The sequence below is a fragment of the Bos indicus x Bos taurus genome, chromosome 19 (genome assembly GCF_003369695.1).
Source record: "Bos indicus x Bos taurus breed Angus x Brahman F1 hybrid chromosome 19, Bos_hybrid_MaternalHap_v2.0, whole genome shotgun sequence".
Taxonomy (NCBI): Eukaryota; Metazoa; Chordata; class Mammalia; order Artiodactyla; family Bovidae; genus Bos; species Bos indicus x Bos taurus.
Window position 1 is genome coordinate 34473414 of NC_040094.1, and position 23627 is coordinate 34497040.

At 43.0% G+C, this 23627-nt stretch overlaps 1 protein-coding gene across 20 annotated transcripts in view; it reads left to right on the forward strand.

Annotated features, from left to right (window-relative positions):
- NCOR1 (nuclear receptor corepressor 1) overlaps positions 1–23627 on the forward strand; it is a 115586-nt gene that overhangs the window by 72235 nt on the left and 19724 nt on the right. For 12 of the 20 annotated variants that reach the window (XM_027519419.1, XM_027519418.1, XM_027519422.1 and 9 more), the window contains 16 exons: positions 725–1277; positions 3808–3937; positions 6475–6670; positions 11167–11316; positions 12027–12187; positions 13637–13757; positions 13850–13951; positions 14285–14385; positions 15091–15259; positions 16288–16428; positions 17653–17736; positions 18209–18465; positions 18695–19055; positions 20648–20875; positions 22794–23003; positions 23405–23554. In XM_027519419.1, coding sequence (XP_027375220.1) covers positions 725–1277; positions 3808–3937; positions 6475–6670; positions 11167–11316; positions 12027–12187; positions 13637–13757; positions 13850–13951; positions 14285–14385; positions 15091–15259; positions 16288–16428; positions 17653–17736; positions 18209–18465; positions 18695–19055; positions 20648–20875; positions 22794–23003; positions 23405–23554 — 3114 coding nt within the window. The remainder of the gene's footprint in view (positions 1–724; positions 1278–3807; positions 3938–6474; positions 6671–11166; positions 11317–12026; positions 12188–13636; positions 13758–13849; positions 13952–14284; positions 14386–15090; positions 15260–16287; positions 16429–17652; positions 17737–18208; positions 18466–18694; positions 19056–20647; positions 20876–22793; positions 23004–23404; positions 23555–23627) is intronic. The other 8 variants (XM_027519433.1, XM_027519432.1, XM_027519429.1 and 5 more) reach the window with 6 other exon arrangements.

Here is a 23627-nt window from a genome sequence, read left to right on the forward strand (position 1 = left end):
GCCCTTTTATACAAGGGACTTGAGCACCCGTGGATTTTGGTATCTGTGGTGGGGTGTGGGGGTTTTCCTGGAATCAGTCCCCTCCAGACACCAAGGGACAGCTGTCGAGAAAGTTGAGATGTGCCGAAATGTGAAATAGCAAATTTTGAAGACTTAGTACTAAAAAAAGGTAAAACACCTTGTTACTAGGTTTCTATGTTGGTTATGTTTAAAATGGTAATATTTTGCACATATTGGGTTAAATAAAATTATTGTTGAAGTTAATTTTACCTGTCTCTCTTCTTACTTTTTTAACGTGGCCTCAAGAAAAATTAAAATTACAGATGTAATGTGCATTAGGTTCCTCTTTGGATGGTGCTGTTCTAATGTCAGCTCTCCTGGGTTAAAAAAAGCAGAGACAGGACTGGTAGAAATAAATCAGAATGTCATCTTTTATGGAAATGTTTTTGATTTAGTTTTATTTTTTAATCTATCTTTTTCAAATTTTGTATGAATTATTTTTGGACATTAAAAGCTTTTATGCTTTCTGTTTCCAAAGACTGAGGCAATTTGAGCTTTCCCTTTCGTACTTTTTAGAAAACTTGTTTTCCCAGTGCTGTGGTACTTCAAGGGAGGTCATCACAGGAGGATAACTCATCCTAAACAAGTACTTTCAAGCATGGCTTCTGTCACCACCTGACACATGTTCATTATCAGATTTTTATGCTGTATCATTATCTTTAAGGTGCTGAAAATAGTTCTGATACAGAAAGTGCTCCTTCTCCTTCACCAGTTGAAGCTGTCAAGCCTGGCGAAGACAGCACTGAAAATGCGCCTCCTCGAGGGACTGCTGAGGCCGCGGCCGAGCTGGAGGCCACCCCTGATGCCGTGCCCAGGCCTTCTCCCTCGCCGGCAGCTGCGAGCACAAAAGTGGCCGAGGATGACAGTGTGGAAGCCCCGGCGAATGATAGCATCACAGTGGACACGGCCGAGCCGATGGAAGTGGAGCACGAGGAGCACGGGGCTGAAGGCACTTCTGCTCTTGACCTCCCCTCTGCCGCCAAGGCCGATGCTGTGGATGTTGAAATGCGGGTGCCAGAAAGCAGTCCATCCAGAGTCGAAGGGGACCCCAAAGACAGAGACCTGCAGAGGAGTGGCGAGAAGCCGGAGCCTGGAGAAGACGATCTAGGGGTGGCCCAGCAGCTGAGTGCCCCGAGGCCCGAGCCCCTGTCCGACCACGATTCCAGCGCCACTTGCAGTGCAGACGAGGACGTGGACGGGGAGCCCGAGAGGCAGCGGTGAGGCTCCCTCCTTGACCTCCCCCGTCTTTATTCTGCTGGTCGCAGACTGAACCCGGGGTGGTGCTGGCTGCCAAGGTTGCTCCTGTGTAAATACTGGCCAGTGAGAGAGTCTGTCTGCTTTTACTGTTGGGTTCTGATGCTAGTCACCTGATTAACCAAAAAGAACTGTGTGGTCGTTATTTTTTAAAGAAAAAGACTTTAACTTCTTTCCGTATCAATTGTTAGGTACATCCCATATGATAGCAGAGAATGGCGGTCAGCTCCCAGAGCTGTGACCAGAACCGCAGTTGCCTGCTGCTGTGGTGGCCGAGCCATGTGACGTGGTGGTGAAGGGGCAGGCGGGAGGCGGGGGCCCCAGCTCTGCCCTCGGATGGAATGGCCTCGGAGCGAGGCCACAGTGCCTGCGTGTGAGATGTGAGAGATGCTGAGGGCAAAAATGGGGACTGGAGGAAAAGTGTGTTAGAAAGCATAATCTGATTCAAGTTGGTGGTGATTGTAATGGTCACCTTTTTGTATCACTTAAAACGGTAGATTATTCATATTTGTAATTTAAAGTACAGTATGATACAAATTAACTTACGTACTTTTAGTCAAATTAATATTATAGAAATACAATCTTTATGGTTTTTATAACATTTGCTGTAAAAAAAATAAATTTTTATAGGAGTAGATACTACCTTCTTTAGTATACTCAGTTTCTTGGGTGTTTACTTTTCCCTGAAAGAAATGCAGTCACCTAGAATCACAGTACCTAGAATCATTTGTACCATGTTGAATTGATTGGTGCAAACTGTAGAATGAATTAGACCAAAATGTCATTTGACCAGAAACCCAACTCAGCTCTTTTTTTCTATGTTCCCCCTTTTTAATAAGAAAGAGGCTCTCAGGAGACAGCCAGATTCTGCTCAGAGCTCTGCTTCTATAGTGTGTCCTGGTGTCATTGTGCTTTCGGTCCGTTTACAGTGTATTGTACATCTTATATACTAAAGAATGGGACTTGATACTAGAATGGTATTGAACATAACAATCATGATTTCTCCAAGGAGATTTTTATGTGGTAGATAATAGAATTTTAATCAGCAAAAATAGAAATAATATAGGGCTCCTACTTAACCATGGTTTTTCAGAAAATTGAAGGTTCTAGCATTCTTCTTCTCATGTCTCAATACTGTGGATTTTAACTGTTCCAAACTTTAAACATAAATGGATTCAAGCTGTATGGTCCTTTTTTAAGCATGTTTTACTGAAATATGTCATCTAAAATAAGAGTCATGTATTCTGTGCTGTTGGCTTTAGTGACTTATTTATAAATTTATGAGTGAAGGGAAAATTAGGATGGCAGTAATCATAAAGGGGAGGAGCACCTGAGGGCTGACTGTGATAGTGGTCATGAAGTTCTGACGTTCCTTATCAGCACATGGTACTCTGTGGATGATCCTCTAGTTCACTTTGCTTCCAAGCTGGCAAAATGACACTTTCTGTTGTTTGTATCTTTAATAATATCTTGATTCTTTGTGTAAAAAGTTGTTTTCTTTTACACATTCCTGTTTTCCTACACATTTATACCTTTTCAAATGTTCACCTTTCCCGGTAACTGACAACACTGGGAAATATGATGGCGCCTGTAAGGTATTGTGTTCCAGTTCCTCTTCTGGACATCCTTTACTCAAGTGTGGGTCCTGAAACTAAGTGAAGTGGTGCAGTGTGCGGTGGCAGAGGGTGAGCGGGAGCACGGGCTGGGTGGGGAGCGCGGGCAGCCATGTGAGCTCAACCTGCTGTTGCCTCGTGGGAGTGCTGCCTCTGTGTTGCCGTTTCTCCCCAGTTTTCATGAGAAACCAGGAGTCTGGAATTATGGGTGAAATTTTTTTGTTGTTTCTATTTCTTTTTTTTTTTGGTGTTGCTGGGTCTTTGTTGCTGTGTGCAGGCTTGTTTTCTCTAGTTGTGATGAGTTGGGCCTGCTCTCTGTTGCAATGCGTGGGCTTCTCAGTGAGGTGGCTTCTCTTGTGGAGCTCAGGCTCTAGGCTCAGGCTTTGGTAGTTGTGGTGCTCGTGGGCTTAGTTGCCCTGTGGCATGTTGGGGTCTTCGTGGACCAGGAATGGAACCCACGTCCCCTGTATTGACAAGTGGACTCTTCACCACTGGACCACCAGGGAAGTCCCTGGGTGAAATTCTTGATTTTAAAATGATGGTGGTTTATTCAGATGTTTTAAAAATACTCTCTCATCTTAGCAAAACACTAGTTTGTAACCTATGTTAATGGTAAATTAGGACCTGACATTCTCTAATGGCCCTTGTTCAGATTGTTCTGTTGGTTAGATGCAGATGAGTATCAACCTATAAATTAACATTAGATTTCTTTACCTGAAAATTTAGCCTTGTAGATTTTTTCCTTACTATTCAAATATGTAAGGTTAATGTTATATATGTGTGTGTGTGTACATGTTAACTTACAAGGAATTATGGTGATTGTATGTTTAAAGTATTGAATAAGAATATATTGATTAGTCATTTTTAATTGCATTTTCAGAATGTTTCCTATGGATTCCAAGCCTTCGTTGTTAAATCCCGCTGGGTCTATACTGGTCTCATCACCCATAAAACCAAACCCACTGGACCTGCCTCAGCTTCAGCATCGAGCTGCTGTCATCCCACCAATGGTAAGTTTTCAACGTGAGTAAGAAAAGTAGAGTTGAAAACAAAGACCTTTAGAGACATTTCTTCTTTAATCAGTGCTTGATTTTTTTTTTTTAATTGTAGTAAAAATCATATAACATGAAATTTACGTCTTAACTCTTACGTGTGCTGTTCAGTAGGGTTAAGTATATCTATTAAACCATCACTCTCCCCTGCCCCCAGCAACCTATACCTTTTTAGTGTCTGTTTTATGAATTTGGCTACCTACAGAAGTGGGCTCATAATACAGTGTTTGTGTTTTTTTGTGGCTGTTTTATTTCACTTCGCCTAATGTTCTGAAGATTATTCATATTGTGGCACATGTTGATTCTCCTATCTTAAGACTGTGTGTATAGACCACATTTGATTTATCCATTCATCTGTTGAATGCATTGCTTTTTCAAATGAATTCATGTGAGAATTGATTGAAATGATCCATTTCCAGTTAAGTTAAAAAGAGAAATGTGGTGCTCTAGCCATAAATGTTACTGAGTTTTGTGTTTGTTTTGTTTTGCTATAAGATAATAGTAAATATAAATAGTGTATCTAGATGTTGAATGTTTAGAATAAATTATAGAGGTTATGGTTAGCTTTAGTATACAGTTCCAAACCTAGTTTTATTTGCATATTATCTTATTAATCTCTGTGAATTTGACTCCCTTTTGATCCTGAATTCTGGTATTGGGTATTGATCCTTAGTTATGTTCTAGCTCTTTATTTCAGAGGATAAAAATTTGTTCCCTAGGTCACATGACAATACATAAAAGTTAAGTGTGTGCCTCTGATAAATAGGCTCACCAAAAAAATCATTAAACATTTGTTCATTCGTTGATTTACCCAAATGGACATAAATTGAGGGTCTGCCGAGTTCAAGGTAACATTTTTCTTATGTTTTGTGGAATGTCATAATCTCTGACTTCAGAAAATTTAGAGATTGGTCTTGATAATAAGACATAGAAGCAAATCCTGTTTCTTGTTCTGCCTCAGTTTTTAGAAATTCATTTATTATAATTGGAGGATAATTGCAATGTTGTGTTGGTTTCTGCCATACATCAACATGGATCAGCCATAGGTGTACATATGTCCCCTCTGCACAATAAAAATTTAAAAGAATTAAAATGTGATGCTCTGTTAGGTTGAAAAATATACTATGAGCAATTCAGAGGAAGGAGTACTTCCTGGTTAAAGAGACACTTAAAAACTCTTCATAGGAAATAATGTTTTGATTGGACCAACGCAGTTCATTTTGCTTTATATTTATAGTAAAAGAAGGAGAAGGCACATTTACATATAAGCTAAAACCCAAAGGCAAGAAAATTATGTGTGTATTATGAGTGCAGTGAAAAATCCTACCTACAGCAGTGGAAAAAACTGTGGGTCTTTAGGTCACAGGTTGTAAAAGGGTCTGCTCTCTGCTAGTCCCAGGATGCGCATATTCATGCCAGAGCAGCTTGGATTCTTTTCTTTATGAGGTGGGAGAGACAGAAGACAGAGAAAACAGGAGTCTAAGTTGCCCGTTGTGTCAGTGATGTGCACTGTGAGAGCGGAGCAGGCGGCAGCAAGAGGGAAGGCAGGAGGGATGGCAGTGTGGCGTTGGATGGTGGGGCTGGCCTGTCTGAAGAGAACCGCATCTTATGAAGTTGGTGGTGGAGGGGAGGAGATGGGTGAGGCCATGGTGGCTGCCAGACTTCTGGCTGAAGCTGCTGGGGTTCTGCTTTGTACGAGAAGCCAGAGAAGTGTTCAGTGTAGCAAATGAGAAGCTCCATTTTGAATGTGAGTTTTGAGGTGCTTTGAGATAGCTGAGTGGAGTTGTTAAGGGCAGTGACTGTGGAACTTGGAGAAAAATGTCTCAGAAATATTTGCTTATGAGCCATTAACATAGAGGTGACATTTAAATCCACAGGAGTGGGTGTGAGCACCTATGAGGGTCGGGAAGAGAGTGGGCCAGACCTGAGCCACCAGGGGCTCAACGTCTTAAGTTAAAAGCAGATGGAAATACTGTGATTTCTGACTTTGATTTCTCTTAACACAACTTTCGGAGAAGGCAATGGCACCCCACTCCAGTACTCTTGCCTGGAAAATCCCATGGATGGAGGAGCCTGGTAGGCTGCAGTCCATGGGGTCGCTAGGAGTTGGACACGACTGAGCGACTTCACTTTCACTTTTCCCTTTCATGCATTGGAGAAGGAAATGGCAACCCACTCCAGTGTTCTTGCCTGGAGAACCCAGGGGCCTGGGGGAGCCTGGTGGGCTGCCGTCTATGGGGCACACGGAGTCAGACATGACTGTGAGGTGATTTAGCAGCAGCAGCAGCAACACAGGTTTGGGATTTATATCGTGTTCAAATCTGAAAGTAATTGTTTAGCATTTTAAGCATAAAGCTTGAAGATTTCTTTGATTAAAAAAATGGTAAAACCACTTCAAGCAGTCAGATTATATAGAAATAAGGGTTACTTGCAACAGATGGTAAAATGGCTACTTTGTTGGTGTCTGGCGTATTTAGATTTTTTCCTCCCTGTAGGTTTCCTGCACCCCGTGTAACATCCCGATCGGGACCCCTGTGAGCGGCTATGCCCTCTACCAGCGGCACATCAAAGCCATGCATGAGTCGGCACTCCTGGAGGAACAGCGGCAACGGCAGGAGCAGCTGGACCTAGAGTGTCGGAGCTCCACCAGCCCATGCAGTGCCGCCCGGAGCCCCGGCAGAGACTGGGAAGGTGGGTAGTGTGCGCACCGCCCAGGACACAGGTGCAGGTGGTGGGAAACAGAGCTGCATTTGAAACCTAATGGCGCTGTCCTGAACAGATAAAGTTCCTTACCTTAACCTCCGTTAGACTGTCAAGGGATGTCAGTGTTTTTGATCACTGAAGGATGGCGGTGATGTTTTCAGTAGACTTCTTGTTAATGTGAATTTTGTGATGTTCACTTTACTGCTGATGATTGTGTACTGGCTGTTCTTTCTGCTGTGTTCATCTGAGTTTTCAGAGTCAGTGAGAATTACCTGTCCTCCAAGCAAGTCAGGGAAATATTCTAAACCTCTGATATGATGAGATCAACTTGGTGTAGCACAGTCGATCAGACCTTGACTTACCCCTCACTATGGTCGTGGGCAAGCCACTTGACCTTCTCAGCTTTAGTAAAGTGCAAATAATACATCTGTCTGTCTAATCTAGCTATATCTTTGCCTTTCTGAAAACGAATGCACATTCAGTATTGTTTTATAACGTGTGGTTCAGCATTATTTTACATACAGTATGATAATTTACAGCAGTAGTATATTAGCACATGCATAGTGTAATAGACACCTTGAAGAGTGCTGTTATCCTTTGTGTCACTGTTGTTACTTCAAGTGACAGATTTGAGTTGTGCATGTTCTTTTTAGTTGGTGCATGATACACTTAGTTTCTTTTAAAACAAGAAGAAAGGGAGCCATTACTAAATTTTAGTTAATTCTTCTGTTATGGTTAGAAAATGGCACCTAGTAGTCAGTAGTCTGTAGTAGTAGTCTGGTTGATAGTAACCGATGGACTGCCTAGTACAACACACTTAGAATATGAGACCATTAAAGTCTTCTCTGACTATGGTTTCATTTTTTGTAATGATTCAGTAGACTGTTGGTAGTACCTTGTATAAGATAAGGGCTGTTAGCTATAGAACGCCATGCATTTCAAGGACTGTTTAACGTAAAAGTGGAACTGTCGTGCTTAACTGACCCTGCTGACTCCTTGTCCCTGTCCCACCAGGAGTAAACGGTTAGTTACTGAACGTCCTGTGTCAGAGTTTTACATATAAGATTGCTAGTGTTTTAAATATAAATCTTAGGCTATTAAAAATGGGAACCAGATTAATACCCACCATGGCTATATGTATAATAGGTGCTAAATGAATATTTCTTGAATGAAAGTAGAAAAAATATTGTTAACTTGTGAGCTTTTAGTATATTGCCTCTAGAGAATCCTTAATCCCTAACTCAGTAATTGACATAATGTGTACTCAGCAATTACATGTTAAAGGAATGATTTAAATGGAGTAGGATAAAAATGGATTTAGCAGAAGTACTTGTCTTTTGAGGATTCCAATGATGAGAAAAATCTGTCAGTATGAAAATTATAAATTATAGAATAATTTAAGTCTTTTGATCTATCCCTTACATAAATGATTTAGAATAAATTTTTTTAAACAGAATTAAAATGTGGAAAAACTAACATTCAAATAGTGTTTTCTGAACTTATGCTAAAGCTTAGCATTTTTCAGCTGACAACATCTGAATCATTCTAATATGTCTGTATAATTGTTTTAAGAACTGAGGCTCTTTTCTTTATCTCCGTTACAAGTGGGTTATATTGGCAGCCCCAAGTTCTGAGGCTTCAGACTGTGAATTGCATTTCTCCATGATCAGTCACATTAATCCATGTGGTTTAGATCTGAATGGTATCCTTTTTTAAATAGTGATACAGTGGTGTTAAACCCAAACTGTCATTATTTATGTGATCAGTATGACACCAAAGTGTTTGTTAATATGACATCACTTTGGTTCAAGGTGACTCTACAAACTGGGGTGGTTGATTACATTTTATTCTAAGGTTAAGTTTTGTTTTAGCTAATCTAGCTAGTATGTTCATCCAGTAATTCATTTAACAAGTGCTGAAGGCTCTCCTGAATATATAGCTATTTTGTAGTTTGCTTAAAGGATAATCTCCCAAATAACATTTATATGTTTGCAATTAACTCACTTGTATGTAGAGTGTTTGATAGGAATATTTTCAGTGCAGCATCATAGAATAGTTTATAGAATGGTAAATACAGTGAGAATGAGTTCTAACATATAAACCATTACCAACTGGTGTTGTCCATGTGAGGTAGGAACACAGTTCTGGCTTTTCCTTTCACGGGCTCATTTAGAAGGTAATAGGCAGCACCTGTTGTCCACCTGTTGGATTGTGTTCACCTTCTCTTTATGAGACAGGCGGTTTAAGCCTTTCCATTTGTAGAAAAGCTTGAAAAAGCCTCAGAGAAAAGTTGTTCTCATTTTCTAGTAACATTTATACAAGTTGACTCCTGCTTTAGTTGGAAACCTTTTTTCTGCAGTGAAAGAACTCAGACTTGACATATGTAAAGGTAGAACTTCACTTCTAATGAAGTGAAGTTCTAATGCAGGTTTTAACAAAATCCAACCAAAATAAGAGTTAATGCTTCTGTGCAACTGAATCTAGTTTATCTTTTTTATTTTTTCAGCTGAGTACGTGATGACTTAAATGGTTGTATTTAGAACCATCTAAAATTTCATCTTTTTGTTTAACACTATTATGACAAGTATATTTATTTTTATGCATGTTTATAAACTTATAAAGCCATCCTTCACTGAATATATATATATATATAATGTGCTCTCACGTTAAATTGTCTAGAAAGGGAGACATTTTTTTTTGTAGTTGGTTTATTTTGTAAATCTGCACAGTATTAGGACACTTATTAATCAGTCAGAGAAGGAATGGGTAGCATCATCCTGATGGTGTCCCCAGAGGCATCTGAAATTTCTGCACCCAGTGCTCAGGAAGCCATCACTGCACTGCGGCTCAGAGCTCAGGCCAGGAACTGCACTGCTGCAGGAAAGTCTCCAGCCTTGGTTGGGCAGTTAGGGTGTGAGTCTTTTGAGCCTCAGTTGCCTCCTCTGTCAAACGGTCTTAATGATCTCAGTCCTGAGAGCTTAACGAGATACTTCCTGTAGTCTTCAGTGCTCTGCCCATAGTACAGATTCCTATTAGCTGATGTTACTTTCACTGTTTCCGGTTTTTAAAAAATACCTTAATAAGCTCAAGAACGTTTTAATTGTGCTAGTCAATTCTCTACTTGAAACCAGTCACAAACCTTCCACTTCACAATGAGAGGCGGGAGACCTTCTCTTTAGAAAGGACCTGTGAAGATGCCATGTCACTGCAGTTAAGGGAGAAAGGAATCAAGCAAGAGGGCTATTGTTGAGGGAGAAGGCAAGTTATTTTTCACAGGGGAAGATTATCCACCTAGGAAGCCTGAAGAATTAACTGAGAAGTTATTAGAGCTAAGAGGAAAGTTCATTAAGTTTCTCAGAAAAAATTGGTATACAGAGATTTGTATTTATCTTTCTTGTATCTGCAGAAATCAGATATATATATATATATATTTATACTAAATATAAATACTAAACAGATGGTTTTCCTCACAACAAAATAAAAAACATCTATTAAAATTATATGAAATTATGAAAAATGACCTGTATGAAAAAATCAACGTTCCTCAATTGGAAAACTCAGTATAAAATGTCAAGTCTCCTGTAAGTATACATCCAGTGAAAATTCCAGTGATACATTGGGGAGGAAGTACTCAAAATGATTTAAATTTAGATTTATCTGAAAGAACAAGTGGATAAAACTAGGTAAGCAAAAGAATAAAAGATGAATGGGAATTTGTTCTGGCAAACGTTAAAATGCCACAGTTTAAAGTGGTTTAGGTTACAGATGATTTTTACTTTCTTTTCTAAAATTATAGTATGTCAATTTTACTTCCTTTAAAAAAAGAAAAGATGATATATATATATAATATAGAAAATTATATAATTATATATATTTGTGTTTTTTCTTAATATGACTGCATATCTGATATGCCCTTGAAATGCTTAAAGTTTATTTTTATACTTCATGTGGAGGTAAATTAGTAGAATAATTTTCATTAGCATTGTTATAGTAAAATTCATAAGCTTGCATAGCCATTAAAAATGATTTTGATCTGCATCTTTTGAAATCCTTCTTCCGTTTCTTGATTGCATTTATTTCTCTAATACTAAGCAGTGGGCTTTAAGAGGTTAATTATAAAAGTCAAAATCCTCAGCATTCTGGTCTCTAATTCAGGGTATACTTGAATTCATAGAATGGCTGGATAATCCGTTGTTTGCCTGTTGTGATCTTTATTGCATGTGAAAAGACTTGATTCTCCTAATAAGAGGACAGAGAAGTTCTTTGTGCTTTGAAAGAAGAAATTGTCATCGGATTTTTGTGGATTTCATTAGGTCAGAGTACTGGTGCTTACACAGAAGATTTGGATGTGTAGGGTTTTGTAACCTAGACCTCTATAGTAGTATAGAGTTGGATCTGCCTCTGGACAGTGTGGGCTGGTCCTGTCACACTTGCTATTTCAATCTGGGGTTCTTCCCTTATGTTGGTAACTTTAACTTCCATAGGAAAATCAGTCGCCTATATGCCCTATGCTGAGGCCACACGTGCTCTAGAGCAGGAGGCACAGATGCACAGTACCGCGGCCAGGTCAGCGTCACCGTGTAGGCTCTCTCCGCAGCCCGGTGTGGGTGCAGTCCGTTCTAGTGGCCCGCCAGGTAAATACCGATCCTCCTGCCGTGGCTGCTGGCCATCCACCTACACTGCTGGCAGGGGTGGTTTGCTCCCAGGACATGTCCCTGCTATTTCAGAATTCCTTTCTTGTTTCTCTGCATCCCATCTTCAGTTGTATTCAGTTGAGATTCACTGGGCCACTGGGAGGTTTGTGTTCATACCTGTATACTGTGACGTTGACTGCCTGTTCTCCTATGAGTACATGTACTTTGTGAAAATCTTGAGATCCACCCCCTGCTAAAAAATATTCCAGTGTCTATGAGAGTCAGAATCAGTGTTTCTCAAATTATGCAAGATGCAAAGAGGACATATAACTGGCTGTCAGTCATATCTGTATATTTTCTAGAGTTGTAATATCAGCTGTCCCTAAGAAATACCCTTCTTTTCACCTCCTGTGTGAGGTTCAAGGAGTGGTGCAAAGAGAGAAAAAATCACTAAAGATTGCCATTTGCATAAGCTGAACAGAAATAGTCTGAAATGGACATCAGTCTGAAAGCTCTGGTTTGACAGGGAGTTGAGTATTTCGGTGTCACAGATACCATTTGTGACCTGAGTATGGATACAGATTTAATCTAAGTGAATTCATCTTGCACTTACAATTGAATTGTGATTGAAGAAATAAATTGGGATAGGTGGGAACATCACAAACTAGGAAATTGACTATTTCGAATAATTTTTTTCTTCCTTTTAAAAGTCCTCCAGCCTGCTCCTCATCAGGTGATAACTAACCTCCCTGAAGGGGTTCGGCTTCCAACAACTCGGCCCACTCGGCCGCCGCCTCCTCTCATCCCGTCATCGAAAACCACAGTGGCTTCTGAGAAACCATCGTTTTTACTGGGAGGCTCCATCTCGCAGGTAAGAGGGCTTCTCTTCCCAGGAGATTCTCTGTTGGTTACTGTTTTGTAAAGATTTTCCCTCCCTCCCATATTTATTTGTCAGAGTCTAAATGAAAATCTATTTATGACGAGACATTGACTTAAAAATGCAGCAGTCGCTTTGTCTTCCATGGCACATGCAGGTTTGTTCGAGTTAGGTCCCCAAATTGAGTGAGTGTGTCATGTGGCCACTCAGATCTCTGTCTGCTTAATCAGTGGTCAGCTAATGATCAGGGAGCTCTGTGCCCGAAGGACTTAAATTCCCCAGTCTTTACCAAGGGGCTCATCAGCCAGGCAGCCGACAACACTGCCTTCCTCCTCACTTCCTGCTATCACAGAGCCTTGAGGTGGGACCACACATGGTGAGGACACACGGCCTTCTGGAGTCTCCCCTGGCCGGTGTGCAGCCTGCACACGTGTATGGCCTTCTAGGTCCCCAGGGAGATGCTGGACCTCTGCAGACCCCTGTGGACATCTCGTTCTTTAGCTTGTCCTTTTTGTGGGGAGGTGTGGGGTCTACCTCAGAGGATGCAGGATCTTAGTTCCTTGACCAGGGATGGAACCCTCACCCTTTGCCGTGGAAACATGGAGTCTTAACCACTGGACCACTAGGGACGTCCCTCTTACAGTTTATGGTTAGCCTGATTGTTTGCTCTGACTGCCTCGGCCAGGGGAGAAGTTAATCCATTGACTCGAATTGTTTCTGACAAGCCTACACCTGCTTCCCCACCCCATCAGGCCAAATCAAGACAGCTTTGCAAGTGGGGTCTCTTAGAGAACCGCTCAGCCAGTCTGATAATGACAGTCACCTGAGACTGACCCCCCGTACTTTCATGTGACCAGAGCTGTGGGTTCTAAGGGCTGAAGCAGACCGGCAATGGAGGTCAGCAGAGCAAGTTCACAGGTCACAGAGCTCACAGTTCTCACCGGAGTTCGCCGTTTTCCTGAATAAATGCTCCCAGATTTCTACAGGTCTTTGGTTATAGAGTTGGAAAAGAGTTCTTAAAGGGCTGATTCTTAACCTTCCTGCTAGTTTTCTGGTTTGGTTGCGTTTGTGGAGGAGGGTCTTTGGAAGTTCTTCCTCCACCATTTTTTCAAGGGATAAATGCAGTTAATAATAAATGCAGTTAATAATAATAGCTACATCTGAGGGTATGGTTAAGTGTTTTCAGTTATGTAATTTGTTAATAATACACATCAATCTACCTAAAATTTAGGGTGATTTTGGAAGATGTCTTGCTCCTTTTAAAAGCTTTTAAAATTTAACCAATCTGTGACGAGGATTTTCTTGCTTTATGTATACTTATTCTTAGTTTTGGTGTGGGGGGTGGATGGGTGGTAGGTTTTCTAAACAGCAATGTGTACCTTAACTCTAGAGTTGACCTTGTGAAGAGACAGTGTTATTCTAGTCCTTTAACATTATTTTTAGGGAACACCCGGCACTTACTTGCCTTCTCCTAATCAGGCCTCCTACGCCCCCGAGGCAGCGAAGCCCTCAGCAGGCTCCATCTCTCTGGGACTGCCGCGGCAGCAGGAGGCCACCAAGCCAGGTCAGTGAGGAGGGGGGGACCGTGGCCGCTTTTGTGGCGCACCAGTCGGGGACTTGGCACTTGAGCTCATTCTGTCTTGCTCTGGCCCACAGCCACAGTGCCCTACATCAAGCAGGAGGAGTTCTCTCCCCGAAGCCAGAACTCACAGCCTGAGGGTTTACTGGTCAGAGCCCAGCACGAAGGGGTGGTCAGAGGTAAGACACACTGTAGGGCAGAAATATACTCTGGTCCCCAGTAAATGGGTTAAGGGAAGTCAGTAATATGTTTTAAAGATGGGCTCTTAAATTAGAGCCTTTAAATTTTCTTTCCATATAAAAATCATTTTAAAACTTTGAAATTTTGTGTTTCTGCAGTGCTTTTTAAAAATTGTGAAATTATTTTTAAAGTATGTTTCAATAAAACACTGTTCCTTTTGTGCTGCTGTTCCCCTTTTTTTCTCGTCTCTCCCAAGCAGGGGCTGGTTTTGTTGGCCTGTTTTTCTTCTAGGTGTGGGGGTGTGATTGGCTGATGATTCTGTTGTTATCCAGGTACCTCAGGAACCATTCAAGAAGGAAGCATAACTCGGGGAACACCCTCTAGCAAACTCTCTGTGGAAAGCATCCCATCCCTCCGAGGTTCCATCACCCAGGTCAGTTGTTCTCCTTCCCAAGACCCAAACCACAGCTGGTGAGAAAACCAGAAGTGAAGTCTCAAGTGGGTTGGCCATTCTAGCACAAATTTTGTGACAAAGTTGTTCATTGTTCTGGGATTTGGGACAGGTCTCAGTGATAAACCTGTGATAAACCTCAGATGATAAACCACAAGCCAAATCATCTATACTGTGTTTCATTGAAAAAGGTGGATTATTTGCAGATTGTCAGAAAAAACAAGTTATAATTGATGCAACTCTGCCTGGCAAAGCTTTTAACATGTGTTCAGCTTAAACAGAAATTGAGAGGAAAATCATAAATTGTTTGCTTGCTTTTACAAATTGTCGTCTTTTTCTTACAAATTTTGAAAAAACTTGACTACATTTGCATGAGTTTAGGCCTTAAGACAAATTTTGTTTCTGAGAGTTAAGTGCTTTCATAGTGGTTTGACTTTGAGGTGGGGAAGAAGGCTGACTCAATTCATATACCTGTTGGCATTTTAGGAAGTTTTGCATGGCAGGGTTCAAGGACCAAGGTACAGTCTTCCTTTATAAAACATGTCCGGTTTCCCATCATGTGCTGGCCTTTCTTATCTGAGGTCATGGCTTGATCTGATGCTTGGTGTGGCAGGTTACATTTTCTGAGCATTTGTGTCCTGTCAACTGAAGTGATGCTCATGCTGCCTGTGTCTGATTGAATGGCAGGGGACCCCAGCTCTGTCCCAGGCTGGCATACCCACTGAGGCATTGGTGAAGGGACCTGTTTCTAGACTGTCCATTGAAGAGAGCAGTCCTGAGAAAGGCCGGGAGGAAGCCGCCTCCAAAGGCCATGTTATTTACGAAGGCAAAAGTGGACACATCTTATCCTATGATAGTAAGTATCGCCTCTCCACTCCAAGGCTGGTGCTGTCACATGTGACAGGGGTGTGGGGCTGGCTCATTACCTGCTGGCTTTGGGAAAGTGAGTTTTCTTTCCCCAAGCCCAGGTTTCCTCTCTGTAATGTAAAAAGGGTTAACGTGAGTACTTCTCTTGAAACTTTGGTGAAGAATTAACTGAGTCAGTCAGTGAAAAGTGCTTAAGAGCGCGGAGCCCAGAGTAAGTGTCCCCTGAGTGGTGGCTCCCCACTGCCAGCTGTGGTCATTAGATTTAGCCTAGGAAAAGAATCTCTGTTTAATAGAACCACAGCTAAATGTCTGCTCAGCAAAAACAAGTCCCTGTGAATGCTATTTGACCCCCTTCTATTTTAAAGGAATGCCAGTTTTACTTGTTAAGGAGTAGATAGTAGTCTGATCATCCTAGAAAGAGTACTGAATTTAAATTCACCTTAAATGTAATTGTTTTAATGCCTGTCTCTAAACATTCATCTTTAGATGTGTTCATGAGTTTAAGTTTCAGCTTGCCCACTGTTATGAGCAGTGTGCTGAAATCGCACTGTCCTGCCCAGACATGCGTCTCCCCTTTTTCCACTGTGTCCACCCTGGCTCAGCTGGCGATGACTATCATCAGTCGCATTGCTGTATCCAGTGACCCTTACCTGAAATTTCATGTGCCCAGATCCCTTTTCAGCAGTTTGATCGCCTGCTGTCTGTAGTACCTGTTAGTGGTAACTGCCATTAGTTAACCTGGACCCATCACTATTGTTAAGTTCCTTGAGGGAAAGGACCTAATTTACACCCTATATCTGCAATCCTGGTTTATGCCTGACCAGTAAATATATTTGAATGAATGAAAACATTTTTATAAATATCATCTACACAGAGGTAGGTATGTAGTAGATTAAGACCAGTTTTTATATTACCTTCATGAGATCATGAGATCATGAGGTTAAAGTAACTTATTTAGGCCTTGGGCTAATAGGCCTTGGGCTCTATCCGAGCAGTGCTTGTGTCTGTGTTCTGCAGATATTAAGAATGCCCGAGAAGGGACAAGGAGTCCGAGAACAGCTCATGAAATCAGTCTCAAAAGAAGCTATGAATCAGTGGAAGGAACAATAAAACAAGGGTTGTCCATGAGGGAGTCTCCCGTATCAGCACCGCTGGAGGGTAAAGTGTTTCCAGAGCTCTGTTTAGATACATTTAATTCTGTACAGCCAGTTTGCATTGTTGGGTTAGGTTGCATTTAATATCTGTCATTTCTACCTGAAATTTATATCAATCTATAAATGAAACATATCATGTAGTATAAAATGTATAATAGTAATTAATATACTAATATGAAAGTTGTATTAGTAAACATTTAAATTCATGTTCATCTCTACATATAAATCAAGCAGTACATGACAGTGAAGGGGGAAGTAAAGACAAAATTGATCTTATCATAGGTAACTGTTAGAATGCTCATGTAATTTGTAGATTGATGCTGTTTAAGTGAGTTTAAAAATGTGAAGTTCATCATGAGCATTTGTTTTTATTGTGGGGCCGGCAGAGTGGTATATAACGTACAGAGCAGAGACGTGTTTGAATCTCGCTCTTTCCTGGTGCGTCTGTCTGTGCCCATCTCTTGCTCTGTCAGTTGAGGGCTTGTACCTGCAGTCATGTAAGGAAGAGAGACAGCTGTGCAGCCCTGTGCTGATCATGTGGCATTGCCTTCATCACACAATCACCATGGTTTGTTTTGTGAATGGTTCACTTTCCTTAAGTCTTAACCTGACTCAACTGTTCTGTTTTAATCTAGATGAGAAATGGGAAACAGGGTAAGAATTCCTCAGTCTTGAAGGCCTGTTGAAATTTTCTAAGAGCTGAATTTTCTCTGTAGTTAAAAAAAAATTCTTACTTTCCTCGATTCAAATTTGTTGGCAATGTAACATGAAACTTCTGAAAAGGTTATTTACATGTGTTTTGTTTTGGTTTGCATCTTTAGTGTATTTTATCTGTTTTTGAGGTATCCATCTTTCATGTTTTTCTCTTCAGAACTTAACAGTGATTTCCTAACCCTAACCCTCTGTATTTTCTCTCACCTTGATAAAAAAGCACTGAGAATTTAGACTTGGCTTTGAAAGTGTTGTTCTCTAGGCTTTGACTTAGATGTCTTCCTTGGCCATTTTCTATTTGCAAAAATGTTTGAAAAGAAACGGTTTTAAAAGTGGATACTTCCAGCTTTTACTGTTTTTTCCATGATGTTCTTCTGAATAGTTTGCAAATCCAAAACGGTTCACCTTTTTCCATGGAGCTTTTGTCAGAAGTGTGTCCTCTTAGAACAGTTCGTTGTGTGCCTGAGTTGACACCCGTGCTGTATCTAACACCAGAACCGCCTGCTTGTTTTGAAAGGGCTCATCTGCCGTGCACTGCCCAGGGGGAGCCCTCACTCTGACCTCAAGGACAGGACTGTGCTGTCTGGGTCCATCATGCATGGTAACTCTCTGCTTGTTTGCTTCTGTTCACAACTGTCTCAGGGGCGAAGTAGTTTGAAATTAACGTGCAGGATGTGAAGCCTGTTTTTCAAGGTATCTTCCCTTTTGACATGTTAGGTATTTAAACCCTAACTGTAACTCTTCTCTGAGGTTCATAGTTTATTTCAAGATGATAGTTGCTTAATCTTTTAATACAGACATCTTCATTATGTAAGAACTACTCTTGATTGTGCTGAATGATACATTAAGTCTTGAACAACTCTCCCCCCACCCCCCGCCAAATAATGGCCAATGAATATTTACATAAGGATCTTACTGTAAACAGAAAACTGATTAGAAACTGCAAACAGCAAGGCATTAATTTCTTTATATTGTGGTAATTTATATGCAACAAAATTTACTGTTAAAACAGTTTTTAAGTGTATAGTTCAGTGGCATTAATTTACCATGTGTGTTTCTTGAATCCTTTGAAGGCACACCAAGAGCGACAACTGAAAGTTTCGAGGATGGCCTTAAGTACCCCAAACAGATTAAAAGGGAGAGTCCACCCATCCGAGCTTTTGAAGGTGCCATCACCAAAGGAAAGCCCTATGATGGCATCACCACCATCAAAGAGATGGGGCGCTCCGTTCACGAGATCCCCCGGCAGGATGTGTTGGCTCAGGAGAGTCGGAAAACCCCCGAGGTGGTGCCGAGCGCTCGGCCCGTCATTGAGGGCTCCATCTCCCAGGTACCATCCGCTTTGGACCACAGTGCAGCAGTAGTTATCGGTGGTTCTAGATCATTTTAAACATCGGGTCTCCTGAAAGTAAATGTGGAGGTCTCTGTGACCTCAGTTCTGGTCTGGGAGCATGTGCGGCATGGGCACTCAGCAGTCCTTCCCTGGCACACGCCAGTGTGGAACCTGAGATGGAGCCGGGCTGCAGGGTTGCCTGTAACACTTGTCTCTTGACCCACAGGGCACACCCATCAAATTCGACAGCAGCTCGGGTCAATCTGCCATCAAACACAATGTCAAGTCCCTGATCACGGGGCCTAGCAAACTGCCCCGTGGGATGCCTCCACTGGAAATTGTGCCCGAGAACGTGAAAGTGGTAGAAAGGGGCAAGTATGAGGACGTGAAGGCAGGAGAGCCCGTGCGGTCCCGGCACACATCGGTGGTGAGCTCCGGCCCCTCAGTCCTCAGGTCCACTCTCCACGAAGCTCCCAAAGCACAGCTGAGCCCGGGGATTTATGAGGACGCCAGCGCACGGCGCACGCCAGGGAGCTACGCCAGCACCGTGTCCCGGGGCTCGCCCATGCTGAGCAGAGCTTCCGAAGGTGTGTTGCTCTCATATGCTGTCTGAACATTCATGCTGTCCACCACAGCACGTGGCCCAGCGTTGGTTCCAGGGGCTTGCAGCCTGTCTGCTGTGCTCTGGGAGACTGGCTGCCCATGAAAATAGGCATCATTGCAAGTAAAATGTCTAATGTTCTCATTAAGTGCAAGGTGCACTGGAGTCCAGAAATGGTGGAACAGGTCATGCTTGGGCATGGATTTTCAGCTAAGCCGTGAGAATTTCTGGAAGTTGGTCTGGATGGTCAGCTCTCTTCACTGTCTGCTGTGTGTCTGCTATCTGAGTGCTCAGGTCATGGGGCTGGCTGCTTAGGGTGAATCGAGGTTCTTACTGTACTGAGTTGGACACATTCCTTAGCTTTTTTGTGCTCTAGTGTCCTCATCTGTGAACTGGTGGTGTAATACCAAGGCTGGCCTCATAGGATTGCTATGCAGATAAAGTGAGGTGATATGTTGAAAGGACTTTGGCAGAATAGTGCACAGAGTGTGGGAAGAACTCGGTAACTGTGAACTGTTATTACTGTCGGTTCTGTTTTATGACCAGAACCCACCCCTCCTAGGGGTTCATGCTGCTGCAGAGACATCTGGGGGATGAGAGGCATGGATTTTTACCAGGTGGTCTGTGAACAATCTGAGGCCCTTAGAAGTATTTCCACTGAGCGTTTTAGATTGTATTGCAATACTCGTTTATCGAGGGCTTATGTGCAGACTCCCGTGGGCGGTTGGAGGGGCCACACAGAGGGAGTAGAAGAGGGAAATGTCCGTCTAGGGCCATGGTGTAAACCTACATCCTGTTGGTTCTGGTCTTGAAGGAGGAGAATTGCCCTGCAGAGGGAGAGGCTCTGCCTGTTAGAGCGAGCTGCGGCAGGGAAGGGAGGTGATAAACCAGCATGATTTCTTGGCTTCCACACGTAGGTTTGTGTGATCACAGCAAAGTCGATATTATCAAAATAGTAATTAGATGGTGCTCATGGTTGCACGGTGTTGTGTATTACTGTTGTTGAAGTATACCCTATGAAATGGCCAAACTTGTAAATTTTATCCTCTGTTTCACCACAGTTACTGAAACAGTGGAAGGTGATGGCTGGTAGGGTTTTTGTTTGGACTCAGTAGCACTAATGAGATAATGAAACTTCTGAATAATGTCCTGTAGAGAAGAAGAAGCTGGAGCAGGGAGGAGGCCAATGCTGGTGAGGAAGTCTGTGTGGAAGCACAGAGCAGGGAACACTGTGTGACCCAGCAAGGAGCCAGGCAGCCAGGCAGAGAGAGGGTGGAGGCTTGGTGTGGGCAGGGTCTGGAGGCATTAGCCTATCAGGTCAGAGATGACAAAGCACTGAGCGTCGACTTTCATTCGTAATTTTAGGTGATAAACCGGGCTGTGACCTGAAAGGGGGCAGTCTCCCAACCCAGAGGTGCCTGCATGTTCTGCAAGATTGATTGTTTCATGTTTAGTAGAAAGAGAAGATCAAAGAGATATATGTATATGGTCTGTATTGGAATGGTTGAGAAATAGATTAACATTATCCTACTTAACAAGCTTGCTTAAGGATTTGTGGTGTTGGCTGTTTTTTTCTAGTTACAATTTCTTCTGGCAAGTCTGCTAATCATGAGAGGAAGTCAACCCTGACCCCTACCCAGAGGGAGAGCATCGCAGCCAAGTCTCCGGTGCCTGGCGTGGACCCTGCAGTGAGCCACAGCCCCTTCGAGCCGCACCACAGGGGCGGCACCCCCGGGGAGGTGTACCGGAGCCACCTGCCGGCACACTTGGACCCAGCCATGCCCTTTCACCGGGCTCTGGATCCTGGTAAGCACAGTGCTCAGTGAAAACTGAAGGCAGAGCAGTAACACGGCTGTGTGCCTCTTTAGACGTTCTGTACAGAATGCAGGCAGTCACGTGTGTTATTAGGATACAGTTTAGTGGATTTTCACAAACTCTACAGCTCAAGCCCCCAAATCAAGACACAGAATATTACCAGCACCCCTTAAAGAATTAAAATACTGGGTATGTGGAAAGCCCTCTTGTGTGTGGCATTTGATTGGAAAGTGGGTTCATGTGAAGAACTGTTTTTAAATAACACAGGCATACTTCATACATTTTAGTTTACAACATAGCCTTTCTTCACCAGTGTTCTGATCTCTAGTCAGGGCACTGGTTACACCTCACAGTTCTTCCTTATGCAAATGATACATCTCCAGGTTTGTCTTTTTAAGTGAAGTTGAAGTTTAAAAACACACCAAAGGAATCTGTCAATAAATACAGTATCCTTCTAGATTTTTTTCCTCATCTTTTAAAATTATCTAGTCCATACCTAATTCAGATTCTATATTGAGTCTTTCCAAAACAGCAGCGTCATTTTTTCATTGTTTCATTATTGTAGTAGCAAGTACAGCTGGAAGGAACTTTTGAACAGATACCACTGACCGTCAGTGAACATGGTCTTAGTAGGTGTAGAAGCATGTAGGTTTTCTGGAGGGTGGGCTTCCCTGGCACAGCAGTGCTGCCTGCGGGGCCCCGGGACAGTGGGCTCTGCCCACGAAAGGGCTTCCTGTCCACAGGTGGTGGAGCATCTCTGCTGGACTGTGTGAGGTCAGTACCATCACATTGTCTGTCACCTGAAAACGTCAGGTCCCTGAGGCGCCCACACATGCCTGATTGTTCAGGGCCTGTCCCCAGAGCTGGGGCGGGAGCCTCACCCCTACCCCCCACTGTCGGCTGAGAGACCCCACTGGGAGGGCTAGAGGAAGGGGGAGCAGACACTCCGAGAGTCTGTCATTTGTTCTTCTCAGGAGAAAATGTGTTCATAAACTATATCACTCAAACTCTCAGACAGAAGTGAATGTTTATGCTTTCATTTAGTGTATATCATAATCCTTTATTTTATAGCAGTTTTCTTTGCTTGTCATTGTTGAGCTTGAGCTGGATTATCAGTATTTTGAGGATAGAGGCATCATCTCCTGTTGCAGTTTTGTTGGGATGTAGTGGACCTCCGGCACTGCATAAAGTTCACTGTGTGTGCTCAGCTCATGACCGCACCTACAGTGTTCAAGCACCTGCGTCATGGGGGCCCGGTCCTGCTGCTGCCTGTTGGTGCAAATAAAGTTTTATTAGCATACAAGCCATGCCTGCTTGTTTGTTTTGTCTGTGGCGGTTTTTACACTGTAATGGCAGAGTTGAGTCAGTGTGACAGAGCCATAGTGTCCACAAATCCTCACATATTGACCATCTGGCCCTTTGACTAATCTCTGCTGTACACGCACACACTGATTAAATGCCCATGGACAGTTCATTTTCAGCACCCTCCCCCCAAAAAAAATAAAGTTACCATTTGTTACAAATTTTTCCATTTCTTTGGAAACTTCAGGTGAAAAATCTAATAAAGTTACATGTCAAAGACTGAAAGTGAAACTACTTGAGAGTAGGTTTTAGCTGCTGTTCTGGTGGTCAAGGTTAATACTTTTGTTTTGTCTGATCTGTCATCCTGGTTTTCGTTACATCTGACATTAGGATGTTTATATTCACACTGCTGCTCTGTCAAGGTCCAAAAGGAATCTGCCGTAATCCTGTGTCCCCCTCCCCCTGCCCCAACCCTGAGGTTGGTAGAAGCTGATTGTGCTCAGTAGCTCAGCAGATGGTTCTTTTCCTTACTCTTTCTGTGGGTGATGTTTAGCAAGTGGATTCTGCACAGACTCAACTACATGCCTGTCTCTGCTCTCTCCATCAGCAGCCGCTGCTTACCTGTTCCAGAGGCAGCTGTCACCGACCCCCGGCTACCCCAGTCAGTACCAGCTCTACGCAATGGAGAACACGCGCCAGACCATTCTCAATGACTACATCACCTCCCAGCAGATGCAAGTGGGCCTGCGGCCTGACGTAGCCAGGGGGCTGTCTCCCCGAGAGCAGCAGCTGGGGCTCCCGTACCCAGCGACCAGGGGTGTGTGTCTGTGCCCAGGACTAGTGCTTGGTGGGCGGATGATAGGAGGAAGGAAAAGCAGGCTCTGTAGCCGTTAGCCTTGAAGGCAGACAGGATGATGCATCGAAACAGGCTGTTTTGGCAGCACTGGAATAACGAGGCCAGATCGATGTCCTTGAGGTTGGAACCCGTGGTCTGGCCAGCTTCACACTCTCCCCCCATGTACAGGGTGGGGGTTGGGGGTGGGGCAGTGTTCATCTGTTACTCTGATGAAGCAGGTCTTTCAGAGTCATGCTGAACTTAAGCACTTTTTTTGTCCTGTATGCAAATTATTTTGGGGTTAGAGAAACCCAAGAGCCATGTGCAGTTCTTTATCTTTAGAATAACCCTTTAAACATAATTTTGTTTTTTCTTTTGAACAGGAATCATTGACCTGACCAACATGCCTCCAGCAATTTTAGTGCCTCACCCCGGGGGGACGAGCACCCCCCCCATGGACAGAATCACATATATTCCTGGTACACAGATCACCTTCCCGCCCAGACCTTACAGCTCCGCGTCCGTGAGTCCAGGTGGGTCTGCGCATGCCCCTCTCTGCTGGGAGCAGTGTGCTCCCGTGTTGCCAGCACACCCTCTATGGGTGTT